General features: G+C 64.5%; 2 protein-coding genes and 1 pseudogene across 3 annotated transcripts; 2 read left to right on the top strand and 1 right to left on the bottom strand.

The window, feature by feature from the left end:
• Window positions 1–1,281: 1,281 nt before the first annotated feature.
• On the top strand, window positions 1,282–2,771 carry LOC149990161 (cysteine-rich protein 1). The gene is made up of 5 exons (XM_090265650.1): window positions 1,282–1,423; window positions 2,186–2,280; window positions 2,351–2,408; window positions 2,487–2,533; window positions 2,645–2,771. Exons 1-4 carry the CDS (start codon window positions 1,384–1,386, stop codon window positions 2,525–2,527), a joined length of 234 nt encoding a protein of 77 aa, XP_090121776.1. The 5' UTR covers window positions 1,282–1,383; the 3' UTR covers window positions 2,528–2,533; window positions 2,645–2,771.
• A 2,241-nt stretch (window positions 2,772–5,012) lies between these two features.
• TEDC1 (tubulin epsilon and delta complex 1) lies at window positions 5,013–16,433 on the top strand. Of its 2 annotated transcripts, XM_090265519.1 has the most exons (9): window positions 5,025–5,214; window positions 5,312–5,390; window positions 5,620–5,822; window positions 6,166–6,321; window positions 7,325–7,423; window positions 9,656–9,742; window positions 10,067–10,225; window positions 11,133–11,267; window positions 15,972–16,433. In XM_090265519.1, the coding sequence occupies exons 1-9, from the start codon at window positions 5,074–5,076 to the stop codon at window positions 15,978–15,980; spliced, it is 1,068 nt and encodes a 355-aa protein (XP_090121645.1). In that variant the 5' UTR covers window positions 5,025–5,073; the 3' UTR covers window positions 15,981–16,433. The 2 variants fall into 2 exon arrangements, with proteins under 2 accessions (XP_090121646.1, XP_090121645.1); XM_090265520.1 differs by lacking the exon at window positions 15,972–16,433 and having other exon boundaries at window positions 5,013–5,214; window positions 11,133–13,860.
• Window positions 14,759–14,857, bottom strand: LOC149990160 (U6 spliceosomal RNA; annotated as a pseudogene).
• Window positions 16,434–16,563: the final 130 nt, after the last annotated feature.

Below are 16,563 nucleotides of genomic sequence, written 5' to 3'. Positions count from 1 at the left end.
AGGCCAGGAGCCCCTGGGCCCTGTGGGAGGAGGGTTTCCAGTACCCTCCATGGGGACCAGGCCTGGACAGGCCCAGAGATGATATGTTTTCCAAGATGGGTGTGTTGAGGAGAGACGATGACGCTGGTAATGATGGTAGCTGAAGGGAGGGGTTGTGGACAGAGGGAAGGAAGAGCTGGGGACAGGAGGGAGACAGGGCTGGACGCTTAGGTGCTGGTGAAGCCAAGACACTGGGTGTGGCCCAGGGGCTCTACCGAGGAGAGGAGAAGTGGGACGGCCCCTTTCCCTAGCACGAGAGGGAGGGGCCTCAGCGACAGTGACGGTGAGTGAGGAGGGGTGCAATAGAGCCGGCCTGTAGGACAAGGATATCCTGGGGGCAGAGGGTGGTCCCACCATCTCCTGTCTGCACTCTCTTGCTGGCCATAGAAAGATGGCCGGGGACCCCACAGCCAGCTCACTGGGCCCACCCCATTCCCAGGATGGGTGGGTCCCAAGGTCTCTGCCTGGCTCCGGGAGGCACTGGGCAGCTGCCGTATTGGGCAGAGAATTTGCTCTGCACCGCCCAGTAGGCGCGTTCTCAGAGATAAGGACCCTGCCTCTGGAGACAGCCAGGGCAGGCTCCCCACCACCCCCACAGACCCTCCAGCCATTGCTGTCCCCACAAAGTAGGTGTGCCCTGTCTTGAGTTCCTTCTTCCTAATTCCCCTGGGGACATTCCTACTGTGGTCTGATGAATTTCCCAAGGCTGTGGGGGTTGGGGGGCTCACAGAGGCTGGGACGTCCCTCGTGTGAAAGCCCGAGGGGAATTCTTGGGGGACTACCAGGCTGAGACTCCTCCCATACGTGTTCCCAACTCTACACCCAGGAGAGGGCCGGTCAGAGTGTGTGGTGTATAGTCCCCTGCTGTTTGCACCTATTTGCATTTTAGAGGGGATCTCTTCCCTCCCCCACTCCAGCCTGTCTCCTGGGGGCTTGAGCAGGTGCCCAGGGCAAGGACTGGGCGTGGGGTGCGCCTTCCTGCTCTCGGGGAGCGCCGTGTGCAGAATCTGGAACCGGCGACTCCACAGAGTGGAGCTGGAGCCGTCCCACCCTTCACTGAGTCCCCACAGGTGCCCTGCGCACCCCCAGCCTCTGCCTAGTGGTGGGCCAGGCCCAGGGCCTGCATGGAGGCGAGGGTGGGCCCCAGATGACCTTTCTCGACCTCCTGATCTGGAGCCGAAGTCCCCGGGTCAAGTGTCGGAATCGGGGGGGCGGGGTGCGAGGGGCCGGCCTCTAAGAGGCGGGGTCCCAGCTTCCCTGAAAGGCGCGCATCCGGCGGGACCCACCCAGTCCAGCGCTGCTGTCTGTTCCCGCCAGGCCATCCGTACCCAGCCCGACGCCGCCATGCCCAAGTGCCCCAAGTGTGACAAGGAGGTGTACTTCGGTGAGAGCACCCCCGCCCACCCCCGACCGCCCCGGCCCATCCCCGGCCGGACCGCGGTGCTCCCAGCCGCCTACACGGAAGCGTAGCCCGGGGGCGACCTGGAGGAGTTCGTCGGGGTGGGGGAGCCTGGGGACCCTGGAAAACTGCTCCGGGAGCGGACACTTCAGCCTTGCCTGTGGCCGCCTGGGGGTGCGGGTCGGGGTCGCTGTGTGAGGTGATCCCTTGTCTCCCTGTTTCTGGGTCCTGGTCTCTCCCGCCGCCGCCTCTTGGGCGCGCCCTGGGCGGGGACCCCCAAAGAGCAGGAAGAAACGCGGGGCTCCCGCCGCCCCTCCCAGCGCTAAGTAACAAGAGACGCGGAAACCGGTGCCCGGGGCGCCATCCCAGGCACGCTCTGGCCCCGGGCACCACCTTCCTGCCCCGCGCCCCGGGTCCCACCCACAGGAGGCGCAGGAGGAAGTGGAAGTGCCCCCGTCCGGGCCCCGCAGAGGGCCCCGTGCAAGCCCCATCCCAGGGACCGGTGCAGAGTGGAGGGCTTACCCCGCAACCAGTCCTGCTGACCCCACCCCAGCGCTCGGCCCACCGCTAGCGCCCCCTCCCGTTTATAGGGCTGGATCCACCCAGGGGACTGGAAGGACAAAGGCCGTCTGACTTGGGTTGGGCCGCCAGGCAGGGCAGGGGAAGGCCCTGGGCGGGGGTGGCTGGCGGAGTGGGTGTGCTGTGTCCCCGGAGCAGTCTCATGAGGGCCTGTCTGTACCTCTGCAGCCGAGCGGGTGACATCCCTGGGGAAGGACTGGCACCGGCCATGTCTGAAGTGTGAGAAGTGTGGAAAGACGCTGACTTCAGGGAGCCATGCCGAGGTAGGGGGAGTCTAGGGGGCAGCAGGGCCAGGTGTGGGGGGACAGCCCCTCATGGCCCCTCTCTCTGCAGCATGAAGGCAAGCCTTACTGCAACCATCCCTGCTACGCTGCCATGTTCGGGCCCAAAGGTACGCTCCCCACCACTGCCTGACCCAGCCCCCCACAGCCCGTGGCCACCCCTAATCTGTCCACTCTTTTCTCTGTAGGCTTTGGGCGAGGTGGAGCTGAGAGTCACACCTTTAAGTAGACCCAGGTAGACCCCTCCCCCTTCCTGGCCCCCAGCCCAGCTGGCCCTCAGGACGGCCCTCCCCAACCCCAATCCCGGGTGAGGCCTGCACTTACCCGCCCCTGTCTCTCTCTGCAGATCGAGGAGACCCCAGCCCTGGCTGCAGCTGGACCAGTGGCCTCCAGGCTGATACCCAGCCTTAACTCCAGACACCTGGGGCTCCCCTGTAGCCCCCCATGCCCTCAATAAACGTGACGCTGGGAAGGCCTCCCTGTGTGTGCCTGTTGCTGGGGAGTGGTTGAGGGGAGCAGCAGAGGGGGTCCTGTGGCCAGCCCTATGCCCTGGGGGCTCTGCTGGGGGCCCACCGCAGGCTGCCTCCTGTATGGCAGTGGCCTGGACAGCCCTGCAGAGGCTCAGCTCTCTAGCTCCGGGGCCCAGAGGTGGCCCAGCCCTGCAGGGCAAGGGCAAGGCCCACTGGTCAGCAGAAACTTCGGGCCACGAGGGCCGCAGTGGGAGGGCCAGCCACGGGCGGAACAGCTGAGCTCATGCAGGTTCCATTTCTGAGCTCTGGGGCAGCTGTGGCAGGGGAGTCCTCACCTGCTCGCCCCATTTCCAGTCTTCACCCCACCCCAGTGACCTGGCCGGCTGTGCTTCCGCAGGGGCATCAGGGGCAGCGCGTAGTGTTGGGTGTGTGTGAAAGACGGGGGCGGGGGTGGGGCTCACCAAATTCCATGAGGTGGGAGCTGGAGTGCTTCTTGCACAGATGGGGTGGAGATAGGGGGGAGGGGGCAGAGATGCCAAGGTGAGGCTGGGTTTCTCAGGGGACAGGTGGCTGGGTCCTGGGGAAACAGTGGGCAGCAGATGCTTGGCAAAGCCTCCCTGAGTGGCTAGAGGTCCTCCCAGCTCGGGGGGCAATTTGGGGTGAGTGCAAAGAGAGGCGGCCTGCAAGAAGAGTGGGCCAGCCCGGCCTCAGGTAGGGAGAACAGCATTCCAGGAGGAAGGCTCAGCCGGTGCAAAGGCCGGACAGGGTTCCAGACCCAACATCAGGAGCCACTGGGCGAGCTAAGGAAAGTGGTTTTATTCTGGAGGCTGCAGGGAGGGTGGCCAGAAAGACCTCTGGGCTGCTGGGGAGCCAGAGGCAGGGCCCAACTGGACACCTGTGCTGGCCCAGCCGAAGCTGAAGGTGGACACGGGAGGGAACTGAGGGTGGGGGCACCCACTGCGGCTTGGGGAGGGGGGCGTGCACACAAGAGGTGCCTGCTCGAGGTGGGGGTGCTGAGGCAGGGGGTGCAAGGGCACCTGTGGTGCAGGCTGGGGGAAGGAGGGAGGTGGCTAAGGGGGACGCATGGGTGAGGAGCCGGCTGTGCCTGACAGGCAGGTGAGGACTGGGAGGAAGACGGGGTCTGGCGTGACTGCACTTCTTGTGGGCTCGGCTGGGGCTGGGGAAGGCTGGGGCCCGGACTGACTCTTCCTGTCTCTCTTCCTCTCCTCTTCACGTGCTCTTTTGGTAGCTTCGAGGTATAATTTACATTCCATAAACTTGACCTGTGCACACTCTGCAACCAGTTCACACACTTTTGCAGCCACAGTCTAGTTCTAGACCGTGCTCCGGCACTCACAAAAGTTCACTTGTCCCGATCCCGGATTCTGACAGGCGACGACACCTGCTTTCTGTCTTCGCGACTGCGTTTCTGGACGTCTTGTAGCTCGGGTACAGACAGGCTTCTTCCCTGGCTGAGCCGCATCCATCCGCGCCGCAGCACGTGTCAGTGGTGCGGGGCCGCGGCTGAACCCTGCGCTCCGCCGGCTGCCTTGTTTCTTGGGGGCTGTCGTGAACGAAGCTGCTCCGGCCCTGGCGCTGCAGGGTAAACCGGTGTCCGACTCTGGAAGAGCCTCCAAACCGCTCTCCAGCTGTTCCTGCAAAGACCGGCTCTTCCCTGGTGTGAGGAAGAGGCTGAGGGTGCAAGACAGAGGGCGGCCGCGCGGGCTGGCCGGGCCCAGGCAGCCTGCACACGCAGGTGGTGGTGGGGAGAGTCGCTGGACTGCCCGGAGCGGCCGAGCTGTCCGGGGCCGTCCCCGCCGCCCAGGCGGTGGCCCCCGCGTCCCAGTCCTGGGGCTCCATGCGGGGTCCGGGCGCCCCCTGGCGGCGTCGCCGGCGAGGTCGCTGGTGCCCCGGTGGCCGACCCCCCCAGCCTTAGGCGCTCCCGAGAGCGGGCGCAGCCCCTCCCGCAATGGCTGGGCTCCCATCTGGTGCCCGGGGTGCGGCGCCGGCTGGTGGGGGGGCGGGGTCTGTGGTGCCGAGCAGCGCCGCAATTGGGCAGCACGGAGCGGGCTTCGCGGAGCTGTTACCGCCGATTGGTCCTCGCTAGGCCGGAAGTGCCTCCGCAGCGCACGGGGCGGACCGCGCTCCCCCGCCGCAGGGCCCGCTCATTGGGCCGGGGCCGGGGGCGGGGCCCGGTCCGCGCGGAGACGGGGCGCGGGCGCAGCAGCGGCTGCACCGGAGCGGGAATAGGCCGCGGGGACCCGGCGGCGGCGCCGCGCGATCGAGCGAGGAGGGTGCCGGCTGCATGGGGCGGCGGCGTCGCGGGGCGGGCCGGACGGACGCGGCCGGGGCCTTGCCCGAGGCCATCGCCGCGCTGAGTCGGACGCTGCCCGCCGGGCCCAGCCCCGAGACCTTTCGCCGCGCCAAGTTCGACCGTCCGGAGGCGGTGAGGCGCTCGGGGCCGGCAGCCAGGCTCGCTGGGCCCCCGGGGGAAGGCGGGGAGGCAGCGGGGCCTGCTGACCGCCGCTCTCTTTTGCCCGCAGGCCCCCGCGCTCTGGCGGCTGCTCTTCCGCGTGCTCTCGCAGCTGCGGGCGGGCGGCGCGGAGGCCTCCCCGGCCCTGGGTAAGCCCCGCCCGGGTGGGCTCCGTACCGCGCCCTGACCTCCGGCCCCGCCCGCGTCTGCCCTAGTCCTTCCCCCTTCCTAAGCCACGCCGCGCCCCCCACTTCATCCTGGTTAAGCGCCATCCCCCCCAGGGCCTCCTGTTGGGAGTCGTGGAGGGGGCCCCGTGGGGATCTGGGTGCCGTCCCTTCCGTCGGGTGGTTCCCTGAGCTGGCCTTCTCCTAACCGCAGAGGCCCAGGTCCGCTGGGTGAAGTCGGATCTGCTCGCCCAGGGCTACCCCCGGCGGGGGCTGGCTCGGCTCCCCGAGGACGGCTCCCAGGGCAGCCGCGAGCTGCTCCTGGCGCTTTCCTGGCTTCTGGCCCGTGAGCCCGTGCTCGAGCGGCTGCTGGCCCAGACCCGCGTGCGGCTGGGCGACGAGCTCCCTGTGTGTGAGGTGGGCGTTGGGTGAGAGTGAGCCCGTCCCACCGCGGCCAACACCGTGGGTGCGACCTGCCAGACCCTTAGGACAGCGCTGCGGGGCTCAGTGTTGTCCTGGCCGCCCAGTGAGGACGCGGAGGCTGGGCTTTCACTGGCCTCCCTGTCCTGGCTCCCTCGGCCCCCACCCGCCCATCCTCCAGGACGAGGGAGGGTGGTGGGTGCATAGGCTGTGGCCCCAATGCTTCCCCTGGCACCCTGGGGACCCCATGGCCCTGGCTGTCAGGCGCCTACTTTCTCTTTCCCCTTTCGGGGTCTCTGCTGTGGCTGGGGGCAGGGCCTGACCCCCATTCCCTCTCCAGTGTGAGGCCCTGGCCAGCCCTGGCCTGTCGGCACCGCGGGTGGAGGCAGACGGCCCTGTGGACATCCGCTACCTGCAGTGGCTGATGGGAAAGCTGCGGCTCCGGTGGCGAAACCTAATGGCCAGTCAGCAGGAGCAGTGCGCCCTCCTGGGCAAGGTAGTGCTGCTTGAGAAGTGTCCACCTAGGGGCGGTTGCCCTTCCAACTCTCGGCTGCCAGGCTGCCGCTCCCTGCCCGTGGCCTGTCCAGCAAGGCCCTGTGTGGGCTGCAGCCTTGGCCTCTGGCTGGACGTAGGCCTCCCAGGCCTGGGTGGGGGCTAACTGGTTGGGCACTGCCCTGGGGTGGTGAGGAGCCTGAGCCCAGGGCTTCAGGTCGTCCAGGAGGGGGCCTAGGGCAGGTGGAGCCTGGCCGTTCTGTCCCCAGAAGTCCCTGCAGGCCTCAGGTTCTGTGTCTCTGAGCAATGGAACGGGCCCCAGGCCCTGAGGGAGTGATTGCCCTGGGTGTGGGCTGGTGGGCAGCGGGCAGCTCCTGTATGTTCCCAAAGGCTGATAGGACTCAGCTGGTGGGCACAGGTGTCCCCTCCCGCAGGCCCAGTGCAAGGTCTGGGCTGAGAGGTGCCGGGGCAGGTGGCCCGGGGCCCCCTACAGTGCAGGGCCCCTTGGTGCCGGGACCCCCTCCAGCCTGCACCGCCACCTCTGGCGGAGGGTCTTTTGCTCAGCTGTTCTTTTCTGGAACTCCTCATTTCCTCTTGCCTGGCCTGAGCCCCAGCCACTCCTGCTGCTTGGGACGTGACACGTGTTACCCCGAGTGCCACTTTCAGGGCTCGCCTGGCTGGGGAGCCTTCTCTGTCATCCACCGTTGGCCCTGCTGGGCCGCTGGGCCTGTCCGTGGGCTATTTCTCTTACCATGTAGTCCTGGCACTTGAGGAGCTGAGGGGGAAGAAGAGGGTGTCCCTCTTCACCCGCACTGTGCCCCAGAGCTAGGTGGGATGGGGAGGCCCTTGGGGGACTGCCCAGGGCCCCTCCCTCGGCGGCTTGTCCCAGGGGCTGTGGACTGTCCTGCCCTGGACCGCCTTGGCCAGCGGCACCTCTGAGCCTATTTCCTCCCCTGCAAGGCGGCTCCAAGGCCCCGGCTCAGTCTGGTCTGTGCGGTCCGTTTCAGATCCACATGTACACTCGAGGCTGCCACAGCGACCGCAGCCTGGGCCACCTGTCTGCGGCCGAAGCGGAGCTGCTCAGGGACCCTGAGAGCGGCCGGCAGGTGAGGGCTGGTTGGCTGAGGTGGCAGGGGGGTGGGGGGGGCGCTGGACTTTGAGCCATTCCTGTTTGCCCCGCTCAGCATCTTGCTGGCGTGGGGCACAGGCACACGTCCTGAGGCGCCCAGACCCTCCCACACTGCAGGAGTGCAGATTGGCTGCTGTGTGGGTGCAGGTGGCTGGCTCGGGCAGGTGGGTGCTGGAATTAAGGGTGTGCACCACGGTGTCCCAGCTGATAGTGTTGGCACCTGGAGCTCATGCAGCTGTCAGCTGGTGATGGGGACCCCACAGTCTACCAGGCCCAGAGCTGGAGTCCTTTGAGGGCTGGGCTCTGGCCTGTCCAGAGTGAGGCTGGCATTACCTGGCCGCGGAGGGTTGTCGAGATTGGTGTGACCCCCACTTCCTGCCCTAGCAGGTCCCAGCTCCGGAACTGTGTGTTCGCAGAGGGTCTGCTTTCCTTTGTGGGGTCAGGGTGCCCACGCAGGAATGTTTACTGAGCCTGTGTCCCTGGCTGACGCCTCTGGGCCCTGGAGGTGCTGAGGCAGCATCTGGGTGTCTGAAGTGCTCTTGGCTCGGTCTCCTTTGGAGGGGGGGCTCCGTGAGGTCCTGGCTTGCGGTCCCAGTCCTCAGGTTGGAGCAGAGCAGAGGCTCCGCCAGCTCCAGCCTGGCGCTTGGCCTGGGCCTCTGGGCTCATGGACGGGGGAGGGTGGGGGAGGCTCCCCTCCTCCCCAAGGCTGTGCCTGTTGGTGCCTCGGGACTGCAGACATGACGGCCGGGTGCAGAGGCCACGGTCGGTTTTCCTCCGCAGTGTCTGGGTGGGGAGCTGTTGGGAGCCTGGGCCACCTATGCGCAGGGCATGTGCTCCTGGGATGGGTTCCAGAGGCTTCGGGAATGATCTGTGGTTGCTGTGTGAGCAGCCAGGCGTGTTCTGGAGGGGCTAGGCAGTGTCCTTGGTTGCTGGCAGAGCCGCAGCCTTTTCCTCCACGTCTGGGCCCCGCCTTGCTCCAGCCCCAGGGTGGGAGGGGGCTGTTGCCTCCTGCTCCATAGTGCCTGCCCCGCTTCCCTATGGCCTGTGGGACTGTTATTGGCCAGCACGTGTGTGTGCGTGTGCATGTGTGCGCACGTGTGCACATGTCTCTGCAGCGTGAGCATGTAGGCCGCATGCTCCGCCGGTCCCAGCCCTCCCAGGCTGTCTCCACTCTGCATGGGCGATGGGCCAGGCTGGGCCCTCGGTCTGCTATTCAAGGCCACGCTGCCTGGCCCCCTGACCAGGTCCCAGCTGCAGCAGGCAGGCCCTGGTTTCTGGGGCAGCGCTCCTGGTTGTCTCTGGGATTGGGGGGCAGAGTAGGGAGCCTCCCTGGCTAGGGGAGGCCCTGGGTCCTCGTAGGGCGGCTGCTCTGGTCCTCTGAGTGGAAGCCCGGCAGAGCTGACGTTTTGCCGACAGGGTGGCTGCCACGTTCTGGGCGTTCGTCCCAGCCCCAGAGCCCTCTCCTGGCTCCCCGGTGCCCAGCACCTCGGCCTTCCGGAAGGGGCCGTGCCGTTGCTGGCGTGGCTGCTACCCAGCTCTGTGTTCAAAGGGGAGCCGCAGCAGGCGCCCAGCCTGAGGGTTTCCCGGGGGGGACAGGGACCGCACTGCCCCTCCCCGGCTGCCGGTGGACCCTCAGGTGGGCTGTGCCACTCGCCACTCCGCAGGTGGGACTCCGCAGGGGCTGGGGGTGCGGCGTGCGTACAGGTCTGTCGGGCAGCTCCGGGCCCCCTGGCTGCACGTGCGCTTGTGCTGCGCCTTCGGGGTGCAGGGTCCGTGGACCCCAACTGGCTGTGAGTGCCAGGCAGGGGTGCTGCGGGGCTGTGGCAGGCCGCGGGTTGCGCAGGGGTGGGCGGCTTCTCCGTCACTTCCCAGCTGGGCACTGCACAGCCTCTGCTCTGGCTTGGCGTTCCCCTTCCCCAGAGTCTGGCAGCCTCCAGGGTGCAGCCCCCAGTCAGTGAGGGGTGTGGGATAGAGGTCCCAAGTTGGGGTACCTGGGCTGACCGCTGACCCCGAGGGGCTTGTGGTTGGGGCTGGTGTGGGGACCGCAGGCCTGCTCAGTGTCCTGGCTGGCCGTGCGCGCAGGCAGGGTGGCCCCGCGGTGCAGGGAGAGGCTGGGCACAGGGAGGGGTGGGCGCCGGGTGGCTTCTCGGCACTGGGGCCTGCGTGCCCGCGGAGGTCCGACCAGCCTGGTTTCTGGTTTGCGTTGCAGCTGCTGCGGAGGGTGCAGAGTGAGAATGCCCGCCTGGAGGCTGCTCTGGAGTGGCGGTGCCGGGAGCCCGTCTTCTGGCAGTGGATGGTCAGGACGCTGCGCCCCTCCCCCCTGCCGCCCCTCCCTCCTTCCCATCCCCGAAGGTGGCTCTGCACCCCGGCCTGCCGCGCTGAGTCTGGGGCTCCTTTGAAATGTCCAGTTGTTCCCTCACCCCGCTGCCAGCTCCCGGGGAGGCCCAGACTGCTCGGGGGCCTGCAGAGTGACCTTCGTGCCCCCTGGCCTCCTGCCTGCCAGGGTGACGCTAGCTGTCCAGCTTGCTGTGTGACATGGGCCTCCGTCCCCGCGGGCTGGGAGCTGGGCTGCGTGTGGTGCTGGGGCCTGTGCCGCCCTCACTCGGGTCTCTCTCTGCAGGACACGGTCCTGGGTGCCTGCCCCCCCGAGGTCTCACAGCCCACGTCTCGGCCCAGGCCCCGCGAGGTCGGGGCTGCGGAGTTGGAGCGGGAGCTGCAGGCACTGCAGGAGCAGCTGAAGGCCGCGGCGGAGGCCCGGCGGGCAGCCTGGGAGGCCCGGGTGAGGCGCCGAGCTGCTGGAGCGTTCAGCCCACCCCAGCCGCTCGTAGCCCCTGGGAGCCCCTCATCCCTGCCAGCTCCCACCCATGTGACTGTTGACCTGGCCGGCGGGCAGAGGGGGCTGAGTATCTGGGCTCCTGGCTCCCTTCTCTGAGGCATCTTCACGTGTGGGTGTGGTTTTCCCCTTAAAGCCCTCAGTGCGCCCCAGAAAACACGGTCTCCAAGGGGCCTACAGCTGCCCTGCTGTCTCCGTGCTGTGCAGGTCCCCTCCCTGCCCTGGTGGTGACAGCTGACATTTGTAGGGGTTTATAAAAGGCATGAGGCTGGCACTTGTCACGGCTCAGGCCCCTCAGTGCTTCCTTCTTGGGAACCCCTGGGGTCGGGGCCAGGGCAGTTCTAGGGGCTGTGGGTGAAGCTTCTCGCACCGCACCCCAACGAACCACAGGTGGCCTCAGCAGGCTGTGTCCTCAGTCCAGCCTCCCCCGAGTCAGCCCTCCCCCCACCCCCCGTCCAGGTTCAGCAGTGGGTGTCCTGGGGTCTGGACACTGGGCTCTCAGGGGGACACGGGGGACGTGGTCTGCTGGGAGCCACAGGGCTTGCCCCCGCCCCCTGCCCTGGGAGCAGGGTGGGCCTGCAGCTGGTGGCTCAGGGCCTGTGGGGCTGCTGCCCTGTCCCTGGGGACCCACGGCTGCTGCTCGGGGTTCGGGGGCCAGGTGACTGTGCAGCGGAACCTGGAAGGGCCAGGCCCTTGTGCTGGTGTGTGTGTGAGGGGGCTGCTCTGATCCCTGGGAGCCCCTCTCAAGGCGCGGTGGGGCTGTGGGGCCGCTGAGGATCTGAGTGCCGAGGGGACCTGGGGCCAGTGTGGTGAGCCGCATGCGGCTCCTGACTCACCACTTCTCCCATTGCAGGTTGGAGGCCAGGGGCTGGAGTGGAGCGCCGCACGGCGGGCCACACTAGAGGCTGTGAGCCAGGAGCTGGCGGCCCTGCAGCAGGCCTGGGAGCAAGGCGGGGGCCTGGCCCAGCCCCATGGGCCACACCGGCTGGTGAGGACCGAAGCTGGCGTTCTGGCGGGCCCAGGCCTGCGGGCTGTAGAGGTGATTGGGGCTCTGCAGAGCCAGGAGGCCTGCCTGGAGGAGACACTGCGCCAGCTACAGGCCCAGTGTCAGCAGCGATTGGCCAGGCTGGCAGGAGCCCTGCCCGGCCTTATCTGGATCCCACCACCTGGACGCTGAGGGCACCTCCTGTGACCTGGCCTGGCCTCAGGGGCAGATTCCACGCTCGGTGGTTGCAGGTTCCACACAGAAGCAGGATCCTAGCCTCCAGGCCACTTTGGACAGAGCACGGCCCAGAGCAGCAGCCGTGGGCCCCCAGGGACAGGGCAGCAGCAGCGGGAGCCACATAGGTGCTCCTCCCTCAGGAGGTCATGACATGTCGTGTCCAGTGAGGTGGCCATGGGCTTTCAGGGTTGAGCAAGAACTCAGAAGTAAGTGTGGAGGCTGGCTGACCTGCCACCGCCCTTTCAGGTCTCCGTCTGGAGATGGGAGCAGGAGGGACAGTCGTGGTCTGCAGTGCAGGGTGGTGTCAGGGCCCGGGGGTGGCATTGCCTTGGACGCCCACAAATCCATCATCCTGGCTGTCATTGTGCCACTCGGGCTGTGCCTGCACCTGGCGTGCACTTGCTGGCTTTTGGAGCTGGGGGAGGGGCGGTGCATGGGGTGAGTGCGAGGCCACTGTGGACAGAGGGGTCTTTGTCCCTGAGGCTGCTTGGCGCTGACAAAGAGCCATCTGTGTGCAGGGGATGTGCCCTCCGCTGCTGCCACGACGGCTCCCCAAGGAGGTGCAGGCGGCCTCAGCCCTGTCCCCTTGCAGGCTTGCCTCTTCCCGGGACCACTCCCAGCTTGCTGCCGGGCAGGTGAAGGGCCCCAGGGAGGGCGGCACCCTGCAGCTGCCCCCACTCCTGGCCCCTGGGCCTCCTGCCCCGCGGTCTCCTGGGCTTCACGCCATCCTGACCTCGTCCTCATGGGGCTGGTCTCCGGAGTCCCTGCCCCGTAGCCTCTCTCCCCAGCCCCCTCAGGACCACCGCCCCAGCTCCCCTTGTCTCATCACTCCTGCTGGCTCCAGCTGTGGCCTGACTCTCCCCATGCGCCCTCTGAACATGTGAGGTGACGAGCCCCTGAGCCCTGCGACTGCGTAGTGTGTACGGCTGTCGTCTAGGATGGCCACTGGCCCTCGTGATCTTGGTTTTTAGGGACCTAAATGAAAGCCACTGTTACGGAGCTGTCACCTTTCAAACTGATGTGTAGCCAGTACATTCGGTCACCCCAGGGTCTGTGACTTTAGCCTCTGGCTGGAGAGGCCCAGCTGAGGGAAGCAGCCCCTGCAGCCTGGCTCGTCCTGAGGCTGCAGGTGTGGAGTGGGGCTTCGGGCAGGTCAGTGCTGCTGAGTGGTCCTGCCCCTTGGAGAGGAGGGATCCCAAGTCTGGCCGCCTCGCCACACAGAAGTCAGGTGTGGGTGGCAGGTCCTCAGTCCCCACATAGGCTGCCATTTCTGATTTCCTGTCCCCTCTACTTCTAAGGGTCCATGTGACCCCACTGCCCCCAGCCCCAGGCAGCCTCAGTCCCTGCTGCACGTGACATGACTGTTCACAGGCCTGACACTAGAGCACCCACAGAGACAGGCCCTGCTCTGTGAGGAGTGGCCTCCTAAGGCCCAGAGGAATGGGACCCCCAGCCAGGGGCATGGCTCCTCCAAGGGTGCAAAGGAAGTGCAGACCAGCCAGAGTGGGAGGGGTAGCCAATGAAGAGCTGTTGCCTAGAACACAGACTCTTATTGTGAAAAAACTCAGAAAACGAGCAAAACCTCTGAGGAGAGGAAGCCGGAAGTCAGATGACTTGAGTCGGGTTCACCTCCCATAACCTCGGAACTCGTGGGTGCACAGGGCGGGGCCTCGGGAGCCCTGGGGTTGGTCCTGCAGACCCCCGGGCCCTTGGCAGGGTCTGTCCAGCCTCTGCAGTTCCCTCATCTCCCCAGTCTGAACCGTCCCCATTACCCACACCCCCCAGCACCACTCTGTCCCAGGGACCTGACTGCAGGGTCACACAGGCTCTGTCCTGTGTCTGCTCATTTCACTCAGCACGATGTCCTCGCGGTTCCTCCGTGCCGCTGCAGGTGTCCGAACACCTGTCCTTCCAGGGCTGAGTGACCTTCCATGGTGTGGAGGGACCACATTAGGGTACTCATTCCTCCATTGCGGACTCAGGGCTGCACCCATGTCCCAGCTGCTGCAAACGTGTGTGTACACATTTCTCTTTAGTTTGGTTTTATAGATCTCTGGATTGGGAGTCAGTGTGGACATGGTGGAGACAACTGTGTGGGGGGCAGTGCTCTCAGCACCCTTCCCCCTGCATGTCTGGGTCCGAGGTCTCGGTGGCGGACACCCCCTAACTCAGAGGCCCCTGCTCGCTTGTTCACGGGGTTGTGGCTGCTCAGCACTTCCTCACAGCACCCTTTGGCCACAAGAACTACCTAACCATTCAGTTTATTAGGGCCAAACAAGGGGAGTATTTAGGTTCTGATGACTTGGTATCAGTTCAGGAAACAACAAAGCAACAATAACAAAAATTGGTAAAACTTTAATCCTTAAAGAGCTGCACTTATTTGTTAGTCGGATGTCTAGCCCAGCTGGGCTCTGCCCTCCTTTTCAAACCGTCCTCAGCTCTGACGCTGCCGCCTGAATGACCTGGCTCGGGCCCCTCCCTGGCGTCTGCCTTGCTTCCGGTCACAGCAGCAGCTGCGACACCAGCTTTGCAGCATGACCCGGTCCTGAGAGGCTGAACTTGGTTGAAACATTCACAAGGCAGCTAGCATGCGGAGTGCTGTGTTTCCCTCCAAAATCCAAGACTCCTCGTAGTGCCTGAGAACTCCCTCTGGCCCCCTGCGGTGTCTGGGGACTGTGGGCCCCAACCGGTGAAGGGTTCATGCCTCCCACTGATGGTTTAAAGCTCTGCCCTTGGGGCTGTGTGCACGGCCGATTGCTGGTCTATCCAGTGAGCAGTGTCCCACGTCTGCCCCGTCTACCCATCCCACGCAGGGCACCCAAGCTGCCCCACTGAAGACCCTGCTCTCGTGGGCCTGTGAGTGCAGACCGATGGCGTGGCCAGCTGCCAAGTTCACGGCTGTGCCCATCCCGCCACAGTTGAACAGGTGCTGAGCCCTCTCCCAGTCTGCGGGACTTTGGTTGCTGCATCTGAGCACCTCCATGTGCTTGGCTAGTTTTGTGGGCTTCCTGTCTGTAAATTGCCCGGCCATGTCCTTGACCATTTGGGGACTGTGGTTTTTAAAAAACTGCTCTGTAGGAACTCTGCAAATTCGAGATAGGAATCTCTTCGTTGGTTTTGCATATTACAAATACCTTCTCCATTTTGTCACCAGCCTAAAAATTTGCTCGTGGTTTCTTTTGTTGAACAGAAATTTAAATTTTGTTTTGAGTTTATCATTTTTTTGCGTCTTGGCTTTTATAATTAACATTTGTTGAAGAAATATGGAATGCATTGCAAATTTGCATGTCGTTCTTGCACGGGGGCCATGCTAACCTCTGTGTTGTCCCAATTTTGCTACATGTTGCTGAAGCGACCACTACAGTTAACACAGTTTTTAGGACGTGCCTCCCTCTCCAGTCACATTGTCCTGCTTTCCCTTTAGCATCTGGTCTCCATCCACCCAGACGCCGCTTCTGTAGGTGGTGTGGCATGGAGTCTGCCCCCCCGGACAGTGAGCGCGTGGCCATGGGGGCTGGCCCGCCCCGTCTCATACGGGATGTCTGCCTGCTCACTGCTGAGGCTGCCTGTGATCAGACTGTTGATCTCCTCCCCCCGGAGGGCTCATGTTCTAGTAACTTGTGAACAGCTATTGAATTCCATTAATGCCTTTTCTGCATTTATTAGTATCATGTTTTCATTCTAATCTTACAGTGAAGAATTGTATTTATTGATTTAAGATTTTCTTCCATTAAAAATAATTGCAAATAGAGGGGAGCAATGGGGGAAAGGGTGGGACAACTGTAACAGAAAAACAAATAAATCAAAAATTAAAAAATAATAATTGCAAATAAATCTGCACAAGTTCCCACAGCTCCCAGTTTCCTGGATCGACATTAATGTTTCACCTATCCCCACCACGCGTGATACATATATCCATGTGCCACACGTAGCAAGTGGCTGTTCATGCAGATTTGCACATGCATGCTATGTAGCACCTGACAATACGCTACAGACAGAATGCCTGTCACCCTAACCCCAAGAGTATCCGGAAGTAACAAGACCTTCTCCTGTGGAACCTCAGCTCCGCCTCCCAAGTCCGGAAATCATGACCCATACAATGTCCCTGTCTGGCCCACAGACCACCCCCAGATCCATGGTTCAGGCGCGGCTCATATGTACACTCAGTGTCCCCTCCCCCGGTCTCCCCCCATTTGGCTTCCATGACCACTTCCTGGGAGTCCCTCTGCCGCGTTTCCTTGGGCAGGATTAGTACAGGAGTGACGCTGTGTCACTCAGTCCCGGGGAGCTGCCAGGTGCACCGTAGCCCTAAGGCGCAGGCTGCCCCTGCTGGATACCCAATGTCGGGAGCACTCTGGGGAGAGTCACGTCATACAGGGAACTGTCCTGCTCATGACCAGACTCGCACCTCTGGGTGATGCTCACGTGCTTCAGTGATGGTCACCATGGTCAGTCCCATCATCTTTCCAGACGTGGTGACATCGCACAGCCTTCACTTCGCCCCCTCTGTACATCCTGGACCCATGGATTCACGTCACTGAAGGGTTGCCATCATTCTGTCGCTGTGACACCAGCTGGTCCAGCCACGTCTGTGGAGCCCTTTGACCCGCCCACCCTCGCCGAGGTCCCCCTTCACCTTTGCAGCCACCGGCTACTTGAGACTCACCCTGTGCTTTTCTGCCCCAGTCACCGGATAGTCACGTCTCCAGAGTCCTGGAGAACATCGGAGGCGAGGGTCCGGGCTCTGGGTGAGCTCAGCACACACACACCTGATTTCATACCCGCCTCTGCCTGCCCGCCTCACGTCTGGCCCGCAGACTGTGCTCCGGCTCACCCGGCTCCGCCCGTGCGCCCCGCTCTCTGCCTGAGGAGCCTGGCTCCCTCCACCTGCACCCTTTTATTACTTTTGTCCCACCCCAGCTTCCCGGCTGCTGAAAGGTCAGCCCCGAACACAGGGAAGAAAGGACTCAGTAAGAAGAGCAGATGGGAGGAGAGCTCAGCCTGGACCCTGGGCTGCCTGGTGCCCTGTCCTAATTTTTGCCACCTGGGACTGTGACCATCC

Source organism: Furipterus horrens, unplaced genomic scaffold (assembly GCF_987537825.1).
Source record: "Furipterus horrens unplaced genomic scaffold, mFurHor1.1.pri manual_scaffold_21, whole genome shotgun sequence".
NCBI classification, from domain to species: Eukaryota; Metazoa; Chordata; class Mammalia; order Chiroptera; family Furipteridae; genus Furipterus; species Furipterus horrens.
This window is presented reverse-complemented; position numbering and strand designations above follow the sequence as displayed.

Excerpts from the sequence above, each read along its gene's own strand:
- LOC149990161 (XM_090265650.1), top strand. The coding sequence starts at position 1,384 with ATGCCCAAGTGCCCCAAGTGTGACAAGGAGGTGTACTTCG. Across the intron at positions 2,281-2,350 it reads CTTCAGGGAGCCATGCCGAG|CATGAAGGCAAGCCTTACTG; the intron begins GTAGGGGGAGTC and ends CTCTCTCTGCAG. Across the intron at positions 2,409-2,486 it reads TGCCATGTTCGGGCCCAAAG|GCTTTGGGCGAGGTGGAGCT; the intron begins GTACGCTCCCCA and ends TTTTCTCTGTAG.
- TEDC1 (XM_090265520.1), top strand. The coding sequence starts at position 5,074 with ATGGGGCGGCGGCGTCGCGGGGCGGGCCGGACGGACGCGGCCGGGGCC. Across the intron at positions 5,391-5,619 it reads GGAGGCCTCCCCGGCCCTGG|AGGCCCAGGTCCGCTGGGTG; the intron begins GTAAGCCCCGCC and ends TCCTAACCGCAG. Across the intron at positions 6,322-7,324 it reads AGTGCGCCCTCCTGGGCAAG|ATCCACATGTACACTCGAGG; the intron begins GTAGTGCTGCTT and ends GGTCCGTTTCAG.